General features: G+C 38.1%; 1 protein-coding gene across 1 annotated transcript in view; it reads right to left on the bottom strand.

Moving 5' to 3' along the window:
* Positions 1-11,069, bottom strand: part of LOC119423432 (protein unc-13 homolog C) — a gene marked incomplete in the record, with an annotated part of 132,231 nt that overhangs the window by 14,695 nt on the left and 106,467 nt on the right. The window contains 6 exon segments of the mRNA XM_037690825.1: positions 1,852-1,932; positions 3,303-3,359; positions 4,509-4,632; positions 5,372-5,509; positions 5,807-5,895; positions 10,879-10,956. Coding sequence (XP_037546753.1) covers positions 1,852-1,932; positions 3,303-3,359; positions 4,509-4,632; positions 5,372-5,509; positions 5,807-5,895; positions 10,879-10,956 — 567 coding nt within the window.

The following is an 11,069-nucleotide window of genomic DNA, read 5'->3' as shown; positions in this document are numbered from 1 at the left end:
GCAACAAATGCTTTTCTAAAATTAACTTGTTCAAATCTGAAAGAATGTGGAGCTTCTCAGTGTACAAGTTTGACTCTTTGAATTAATTGTTCAAAATATTCTGTGGAACTAAATGGGAGCATTTTTTCTTTGTGTTTTATAAACTTTTTCCAACTGAACCAGATCATCAACTAATACCAGACTGACCAGACAACAAGCTAACAGCTAGTTTAGGTGGGGGCAAAACCAAAGGTAATATATATTTTTTATTTCATTTTATTTAAACTTTATTTATACAGGTAGTCTCATTGAGTCACAGGGACTAAAGCTGTCATTTCTAACCCAGGCCCAAAGTCCGGCCCAGCCCGGCCTGACCCGAATTTGAGCTGCGCCATAATAATGTGCTGGATGGGCGAGCCGGGTCGGTGTCGGGCTTTCGATTGCATCAGAGGATCACCCACAATCCAATTAAATGGCAACATGGCTTGCCATACTATCACCAGCCACACGCGGCCATTTCACCGCGAGCTGACTGGCCTTGAAAGAGTTCAAATAAAGTTCAGTTAAGCTTCAGATGGGACAATCAGTAGTCTTTACTTAGCCGAGCGCGTCTGCCGACCATTAATAACTATATAAGTAGTCAAAGCATAATTAAAAATGTTGGTGTGGGGGGTGGGTCTCGGACCTGTAATTACTGTTAATTTGTTGAGTCGGGTGGAATTCGGAAATGATGGCTATGGGCTGGGGCTGGGTTGGATCTGATTTTTTGGGGCCGAATGCAACTGTTAACTCCTTTTGAAGAGCTATCTGATAATTTCTATCTTAAAACAACTCTAATCTTTCTTCATGCACATGTAAACGCCATACTAATCTTTACAGCACAACAGTTTTTCCTTGCAAGTGCAAATAGTGGCAGCGACAGCTAGATGTAGCACTTCCAGAGCAGCCTGGGTCACCTCCCACAGGTACTTCATCATTTCTATCAGAACAAACAGTATAATGCAAAACTGACTGTAATGTAAAGGTGTTTAAAATGGTGTGTACATTCAGTGCTGATTGTTTGGAGATTGGTGGAATCCCCATTGAACCTAGCCTTGCTGTTAATAGCTTTTAGCTTGTTAATCTGGTCTGAACTGATCAATATTACTCTAAACTGAGGTAGGTTAAAGAGATATACATATATACAAAATAAACTATCTTATTGATCACAACCCTTCTGTAGGAACCCACATTAAACGTTTGGATTCAATCCTTTAATATTCAGTGGAAGTGATCACTTGAACAAGCAGGCCTCAGTATTTATAACTAATTGAGTGGAGATTCATCCAGTCATAGCCATTATACAGTATCTTAGAAACAATGACCCAGTGTAGGCGGTGTAAACCCTCCTAACCAGAATATCTTTATCTAATCAACTCATTCTCCTCCATTTAACAGCACCAAGAGACTCTTTTTACCTAAACATTGATGGGAAGAATCCTAGTGATGTGACTGATCTAAACCTGCAGGCAGTTTCCATGGTGACAGTAAAAGCAATTAGTTTCCTTGGCACTTTATGATGCAGTGTTTCACCTGCAGCACCTCATCATAACTTTTCTCTTGCCTCTGAAGGACTGAGACATGCTCTTCAAGCTGTCTCATGTCCATCTAAGAAAAAAAAAAGGTTCTGCAGAAGGAAAATCTGCTGTTTCAATTAGATTCTGTTTTTAATATTTTGGCATAAATATTTTAAAGTGCTACACAAAAATCACCCATCGCTTCCATTCAGATGCACATTTACATACATTTGCATATCTCTGTGCATCTGCTCAGCTTTTTGAAGGTCAAGTTTATTTTTTTCCCAGCCAATGGCGAAATTAACAGAAGTCGTACCTTGACAGTGGGAAGCACAAGGTCCATGGCGGCACACTGGCGAGGTGTCAGACTTCTGGCTTCCTCTCGAATGACATGCTCCTGGAGAGGAACCAGAAAGGGTGAATAACTGCAGAAGGCTAAATGGCATTATGAGCCACACTTTGACACTCTAAATTTTTAACTTTACCAGTATAATTGTAATGAAAACATATTTTTTACATTATTATTTAATATCTGTCCTTTTACTATTTTGAAACTACAAGAACCAGGTGCTGTCATTTACACTGCTGAGAGATAAACTTCAACCTTACTGTTTCACATCAGTACACTAAAAATCTATTTCAGTCATGAAAAACAGTATTGTCAGTTCTAATTGGACCATTCCTGAACTGTGAATTGATTGCAGTAAAGAATTGCTGGCACTGGTTTATTTCCCAGGTACCAGTGCTTCTTACAGCCAAAGTGCAGTTAATGTTTTATGAAACAGGAAGCTGACGAAACTAAAACCACAGATTCAAACATTGCAACATTTGCAGGTCATAAACTGCAGTTTCATAAATCTGGTAAGTAGATGAATTTTATAATTATCTTTGTGTTGTGTGCTAAGAATACATACAATCAAAAGGATAGTTGCAAGTTCAGGTTGCAGCACTGCGAGGATGTAAAGCATATGTCTTGGAGAAAACGAATAAATGAACGTTTTCAAACGTGATCAACAAAGTGAATACACTTAATGCAAAAAACAATTATTTTTATAGAGTTTGGTGAACTAAGAACAAAAAGATTGGAGCAAATATAAACATTTAAGTCCATTTTAATGGCTAAATCATACTGTCTGGCTCCTGAATATTTCCATCAATGTTAATATTGGTTTGACTTAAAATGACTCTTTGGTTCAAATCTATTTTTATTTTATATTACTCAGAAAATTATATTTGTTGGTTTTCATACCCTGAGTTATTTATGGACAGAGAGTTAAAAACATATAAACCACTATCTTTTGTAAAATTATTTTAGAATATTTGTTATTTTTCACATAATTTTTTTCTCTATAATACCCACAATGCTTCAGATATCCTGATGCATGCTCAATAATCCAGGTAGAAAAATCTAAAAAAGTTAAATCTGGTCCTCTGGACATTCAAAAAACAAAAAAGTAGAAACATTTTGTCTTTCATCCGAAAGACTTCTTCAGACTGATGAAGTCTTTCGGATGAAAGACAAAACGTTTCTACCTTTTTTTTGTTTGTTTGTTAATTTTGATTTCCAGAGGACCAGATTTATTATTTTTTAGAATGTTTCAGATACACATTGTGACACAACATCTGTGTTTGTTTCATGTTCAGTATAACTGTAATGTCTTTGTATCTTGTCCAAAATCCATCTTTGACCAAAGTTTAAACTTTAAATCGTACTATCTTAAAATATTAGTAAATTATGCAAAATGTGCTTTATGACCCAAAGATTACCTTCAGTTTGGACAGCTGTCCTAAGTCCTTGGCAGCATTAAAGATCATCTGAGCCCCCTGTTGCTGAACACATACATATTTTCATTTGGACAACAAGATAATAGTCCTATGAGCTACACAGGTGTGAAAACAAAATCAATTTTAGGATCGAACCAAGAAACAGAAGTTGCAGAACAAAATGTGAATCAGTTTTGTGGTGAAATGAATGCAGAATACAAGTAATAAACGTGAAAATGCTGACGTGATGGCATCAACATTAGAACGGCGCCACTGCTGACTAGAATAAAACAATATTTAAAACAGACTAAACGGGAACCAAGTTCTTACATATAAGGATTTATATCTTCAAAAAAAAAATTGATGTTTTAAGATTCTGGTGCTATATAAGCTATATCAGATAAGCATTGTCTGCTGTGTGTGCATCTCCAGTCACACAGGCAGTAACCTTAGTGGAAACATTTTCCAAAGGGTAGAATGAATGAATGAATGAATGAGTGAATGAATGAATGAATGGTAGCTCTTATGTAGACTGGAAATATGGAGCTTTTCAGAAATGATAAAGTGGCAGCCTCTTTTTGTGCATGCTCACTATCACACTTGTTCTAGAAACCAAAACAAATATGGAGCTGTTATTACAGTTTTTTTCTGGATCTATCTCATTTTGCCATTATCCAGTTGGAGTAAAACGTTGATTGTGCACTGAAATGATTAATAGCTGAGATGAAACTGTAAAAGTAATAAAAATAAATTAAAAAACTGAATTGGCCAAGCTCTTTCTCACACCTAGGGACAATTTAGAGTTACAAACCAGCCTAACATGCATGTTTTTGATCTGTGGGAGGAAACTGGAGTACCTGGAGAAATCTCACGCATGCACGGAGAGAACATGTAAACTCCACCCAGAATGGCCCCTGGCCAGGATTCGGCCAGAGACCTTCTCACTGAGAAGCAACAGTGCTACCAACTGAACCACTGTGCCACCAGAAATAAACATGAACAAAGAAAATTGTATCAATTTATAAAATGTATTTGGAATAGTGTGGAATGGGCCTTTGAGATGCAACATAGTTTTGTTTTCTATATGGGAATTTAAGGCTCAACAGATGGAGGAATGACAGTGAGGCAGGCGGATAAAATGAAAGAAGGTAGAGTCCTGGATGAGAAGAGGTTGTCAAAAAGGTAAAAAGGTAGATCATTCAAACTCACACTTTGATCACTCAGTGGAGGCAAAACAATTGTTCTCTCGATAGTGTTGAGTACAATTTTCCACAGCTCTTTGAGAACTCGTTTCAGTACCGTCTTCTCGCAGATCTTTGCGAATAACATCAAACTGTGAGGGAGCCAGAAGAGGCTTCTGTTAGGGTGACACTTACAGCACATGTCTCAACCTGAGTTAACAAGACTCAAGTCTTCAAGTAATGACACCTTTATACATAGAATTAAAAAAATTATAACACCTGTGACTCAGAATAAAAGCACCAGCTATACACTTAATCTTGCCCCCTTTGTGTGAACAGTGTCTCAGAGATGGAAGGAAGGATTTTGTAATTTCATATCATTAAGAGGATTCGCTGTAATACCCCACTGGCCTCTATGTTGCTTTGACAAATGTGGAGAATGATTCTCTGAGCTCAATCAGTTCTTTAAAGATTGCTGCTCAAGAAACCCATGCAAATAACTACAGTCCTATAGTTAAATTAATAGACTTTCTCCAATGATGCATGTCCCTCTTTCTTGGGCAGTGAGCAAGATATTTTTATATTTGAAGGGCTTGAATGAATTCAACTGGAATTTATATTGACAATTAAGTTAGCCTTCATTATGCCCAAAGGTGGAATGTAATTATTAACATTACTGACCTTGAGAAGATTTTTTAGGTTTCCTTAAATTTGGGATATTTTCTCAGTTTTTCATGGTATTACGTTGTTATGTGAAACCTGTTTTAACTGTGTATATAACTTTGTTGTTCTATGCTTGAATGTTGACTTGATGTTTTTAAAGTTCCCATTGCACTACAAATGGACAGAACAGTCCTACAAGTTATCACCATGCACTGAAGAGATACCTACTTCTTATCAAGAAGGTCCATAAGAGGCCGTAAGACCGTCTCTGCATCCATGGCGGCGTTGCTCCCTTTGACTGGCCCTTTCATCTGAACCAGCTCCTGGTTCATCTGCTTCACGCAGTCCTCAATCACAGGCTTGAAACTGTTTGATGATAAAAATTGGTCTTTAAAGACATTTTCTACTCTGAATAATAACAGTCAATGTTAGGCAGTTGGAGAAGGTGAAAGCTAACTAATTAATGACGAGCGGAGGTGTCTTTCCTTCAAGCTGATATGTTTAATGACTCCCTGCGCTCACTAAGCATGACGCACACAAACTTGGGCCAGTTAAATTCTCAGGTTGACAGTAAAGGTGGTATAGTTTCACATATTACAGAGACATCAACTGGCTGAAAATTATCCGTTGCAAACTCACACATACAGTTTGAGATTCACCCACCTGGAGCCGAACACTCCGCTGAGCTCGTCCAGCACACTGTTGAGTTTGTTCTGCAGCTCTTTTAGCAGATCACTGGCTTCTGCATCCAGCTGTCAGTGCAGTGAAAGACAGACATTTACTACACATTTGCACTTTATACAGTAGACAGCAGGAGCTCTGTATCACTGGAGAACACCTCAACTGCGGTTAGGGGTGCTGGAGGTGGGAGAGCAACGAGCTCCGAGGAGAGGTAACCTGCTTCGCCGGTGGCTTCACACTCATTCTGCTCACCATGTGTGCAAAGCAATGCGTTGAATACCAATGGACAGCTCACTTCAGAGTGTGGCAATGATGACTGCTAGCCGAGTCATAAGACATGGTCTCAATAAGGAAGTGGTAGGTAACATGAGCATGTCTGTGCTTTATTGCACAGGTTAGAGACAAGATGTTCCAGTCTGCTATATACAAAGGAATAATAATGCAAATCTACAGGCTTATGTGTTTAAGAGAAGTGAGGTGTACTGCATTTTGGCTGCTCTCTTCTGCAGGGAGCAAATTTGCACAAAATATTTGGCCATTGTTTTAAGCCAAATGACTTTCCTATTGCAACCTGGACTTGAACCTGCAGATTAATGGTTACAAGATCATGTCACTGAACACTGAGCTGCCCCAGCCCTGAATAGGAGTATCATTTAAAAGTGATGAATTACATTAACATCTTCATTTTTTTATTCAAACCAGGGCATGCATATATACATACTGACACCTCACAGTTGGCCTTAGAGTCAATTATCAAGACTAGCCTAAACAAACATCAACAGATTTTGACCATTCATATGCTCATGCGTAGCAAGTCGTTTTCTGAAGCTCCATATTTATTTATGTTTATGTGATGGATGCACAGAGTGTTCATGTTTGTGCTTATTTGGCATTTTGGACATGTTCAGACCAAATGAATGGGCATTGGATGTTTGTGCTGCACCAATATTGTCAACATATTTGTGCTGGTAACGCCATACATGTGCACTGAAATGACCATGTGAGGTGAAGCGCCAGATAACATGCATGACAGATCACCACATCAGACCCTATAAGCTCAGCCATGAAGCCGTTCATCTGACACATTCTCATGGTGGATGGCTCAGCTGGAAAGCGGATGTGTAAACATAACTTTTTATTCATATTGTTATTCTGCACACATGCCTTCATCTGCACCATGAACAGGACAGATTTATACATCAATGTATGTGTGAAATTCTTCTCGCACAGAAAATTACCCATAAAGTTTTATTCCCTAGAGTCAGTAGCATAAAAAAGATAAATAAATAAATCTCTGTAGACCTTGCTCTTTCATCGGCCTTTTCAACATTTGCTGGTTTGGGTTCTATTCAGTTTGAAACACAAACCTATTTTATTTCTTTTATCTCAATGACAAAGCATCCTAAAGGAAGGTTTGCAAAGAAAATGTGCCCAACTTTAAGACTTAACAGTCAATTGTGACCACCTAGAACATGAAAACTTTACTTTGACTTCAGATTTTTTGGGATACAAGTGAACTGAATGCATGTAGACTGCAGTCCAGATTTGAAAGACTGTCACAATAATTTGATAGTCTCACTAAAACAAATTTCAAATAATCTTTTAAAAAGCTTTAAAAGAAAGCCTGTTACCAGGTTTGGATAAACTAAACCAGTCCCTATCAAGTTACAAAACCTTTGCAAGAAGTCTACAATGCCCCTGGCTGTAACTTAGAAGAGGTTGTCATTTGATTTGGAAACAAGCTTTGAAAAACAAAGGAATAAAACAAGACAAAACATTGAGCATCTGGTAATTTTTTTTTTGTTGTTGTTGTTGTTAATTTGGCCTATCAGATGTGATGGACATTTCTTTTGCATTCCTTGTAATGTACGTCAAGTTATCAAGACTGACAAAATATCTTCAATAAGCAAATATTTTGTACATAAGTCTAAGTTTTTCAGGGGTTTTAATATTCACAGACACAATCGTTTTCAAATATTCTAAATGTAAATACAATAGAAACTTTACCAATAAGGCAGAAAGGGGGACATTTCTGTGAATCAACTATGAAACAATGTAATTTTGTAAAATGTCTGTTTGAAAAATGTCAGAGGAGATATAAAATCTAGTTTTAGATGGCATGGTAATCCTAATCGTGTCTGATGCATTTTAGAATTGTTCATTAGACGCATTACAAGAAACTCATCATGATGGAATACATGGAGCACCTGGCGTCGCAATGGTGGCTGGTTTCACTTGACAATGACTGGCAACCAGAGTCCTGCAGAGTGTGCAACTCTCCCCTGGCTGACAGCCTATCAGCTGCTGCCCAGCTTTGCTTCAGTTTGCTTGTTTCAACAGTCCAATATCTATTCTCTGGCAGGTTGTTATTCTACAGCACAGCAGATCCAAAATTACTCGTGAAGCCGAGTAAAGAAACCTTAACGCACAACTATTTTGAACGGGAGAGAAGCATATCAGCCAACAGGGCAAAGTCTAACGTAAAGTCAGATGTTAATCTTGGCAAATCAGTAGTAGATAAGGCTATAAATTAGCAATGTCTTAGATAACTATTGAGTTTTGTTATTGGTGGCATCAAACTGAGATAACAGCACTTGCTAATTAGTTTTGGTATGAGCTGATTCCTGACAGAAAACACATTTACAATGAAAAGCCTAAAGCGCAGGAAGAAAATCATAAATAAGCTTGGATTTGAAAGACAGGCTTAAATAAGATACTTAACAGAAAATGCTTACTTAATTTCTACAATATGATCCTTCACAAAAACACTGATTTTTTGGGTAGGAAGATTAGGTTTTGTAGAGTCCTTATTCTTTAGAAAAAAAAAATGACCTACATGCAATCCAGGTTAAGATCTACAAACAGATGACAGCACAAGCTTGGAGAAATCACAGCTGGAAGGATGTGAGTGTTTGAGAACATGGTCTGAAAATTCCTCTCTGAAGCACTTGTGTTTGCAGTTTGGGGAATGGAGAGTATAGTTTAAATCCACAGCCTGTAAGTTGGTGGTGAGCTATAAGCTCGCCTCCTTGAGCTGGAGCAACGTGAGAACAACAACCTTACCATACATCAGTTCTAAATTAGTCATGGACAGAAAAGTGTCAGGGGGAAAATAGCTAAAAAATTAAAGATGGGATCCCATGGCCAATATCCCCAATGTGTAAGGGATGGTGATCTTAAGCAGCCTGCCCAAAAGGGTGATGGGTAATTTCTGCTCCATATGCTCTGTGGCACATGCTGCTGGAAGGGGTGGGGGTGTGGTGGGAATAGCGCAGGATTGTGAGGGGTGGTGTGGAAGGGCGTGCTTTGTTGTACTAATTGATAAATGGAAAGGGTTGTTAAAGAGTCCTATATTGCACACACCTTACAAAAGGAGACAACCCCCTCCTCCTGGAACCAGAGAGAGAGAGCACAAAAAGGAAATGGGGGGAATAGAGGACACAACGACAAGAGACAAAACGCAAAGCAAGACATGTGTTAGAAACTAGAGGAAAACATGCTTGTCACTTGTAGGAAGCTAAGGGGGCTGCTTCTCAGGTTAAATACTGACAGACCTTAGAAAGAAAGATCATCCAAATTTCAAATACAACACATAATTTAAGGATTCAGTAGACATTTACTAAAATGGTAAATAAAGATGCTTTGTTTTTTTTGTTTTTTTTATATAGTATGAGTGGAGTTAGTAGTGGGAAAGAGTGGATGGATCAAAGGAAGTTACAAAAAACAGTCAAAACTGGAAAAGAATAGCAAGCCACACTGACAGAAGAAACATAGACATCAGTGCTGGATCAATATGCTTTTACAAAATAACTGTCATCAAAAACCTTTGCAACAACAACAACAACAACTGGATTCTGATAAGATTGTTGATTTAAGAGGACTCGTTTCTGTTTCTAAATCTACTAGAATCAACTCTGTTAATGTATAGCATGGGATCTTCTAAGCCCTGAGTGTTATCCTATCCTATCCTATCCTATCCTATCCATCCAGCCACTCATCCACTCATCATCTTTACTCGCTTCTTCCTTTTCGGATCACAGGGATCACTGCTGTCCACATCTAGCAGTCACTATGTGAGAGGCGTGGTACAACCTGGACAGGTCCCAAGTCATCCATCCATTCATTTTCTTTAACTACTTTATCCTATCCAGGGTTGGAGAGAATTGGCATTTATTGCTAGTAGTCAATGGGCTAGGGCTAGGGTGCACCCTGGATAAGTCAGTAGTCCTTCACAGGGCCATTGAAAGTGTTTTCAAACAGTTCTAAGGACTCTCTAAGGACTAAGGACTGTCTGATCCATTAAGGAGATCCTTGTAAACCCACATGTTTACTTTCACACTGCCAGATGAACACAGTGATTGAGCAACACTCAGTCAATTGTGTATGGATATGTCACTTATATGCATTTGACGTGGGACACACAATTTATCAATGAACGATCTGCATCGCAGTATTAGAGAGCAAACTATCAATATTGCTAAGGATTGTTTGGACTGCAATAAATCATAAGCTAATATATGTCAAGTACAGCACATTCATATTCTGCATGTTAATTTATGTGGCCAATGAAATTGATTCTCACTGGTCATGGTGCCCATTTTAAGTTTAGTTTGATGACAAAACAGAAAGAGAAGATTGAAGAGAAGGTGGGTTTATCACAATCATCACAATATTGTACAATAATATCACACATCACATATTGTTCCAATATGTCTCAAACCTACATATAGTCATCAACAGCAACAACAAAGGGTACCATAGTTTGGGTTCTGTGAAATTGGTCTTAGGTATAATTTAAAGGGAAGTTTGACATAGCATTACAAACGTTCAGAATGAGTTATGAGAGCCAAGACTTGTACTCAAATGATTATGAGCAATGTGATCTCTACGTTAAAACCAGGACCTTCTTCCTGTGAGGCAACATTGCTAACAAGCTGCACCAATCTGCTGTCATTTTTGTCCATGTTTTCAATGGAAGTTTGCATTAGTTGTTTATTAAATGAATAGAAATGCATTACAAAACAATACAGGCAGAATAATAATTATGTACAGACCTGTTTGCCTCCCATAGACTCAAACATTTTCTCCAGTTGTACACGAAGTTGCTGAATGTTGTTGAGAATAATGCAGGGCTGCAAAAGAGCAAATAAATAAATTAAATAATTAAACAAATGTGGCACGTTTGCTTTTTATGGCACAATGCAGTACCCAGTGGTTATGAAATGCCTTCAAGGTTTAAATGTCC

Source organism: Nematolebias whitei, chromosome 2, assembly GCF_014905685.2.
Source record: "Nematolebias whitei isolate Nwh7 chromosome 2, NemWhi1, whole genome shotgun sequence".
In the NCBI taxonomy this organism is placed as follows: domain Eukaryota; kingdom Metazoa; phylum Chordata; class Actinopteri; order Cyprinodontiformes; family Rivulidae; genus Nematolebias; species Nematolebias whitei.
Note: the sequence above shows the minus strand (reverse complement) of the source record. Positions and strands in the feature narration are given on the sequence as shown.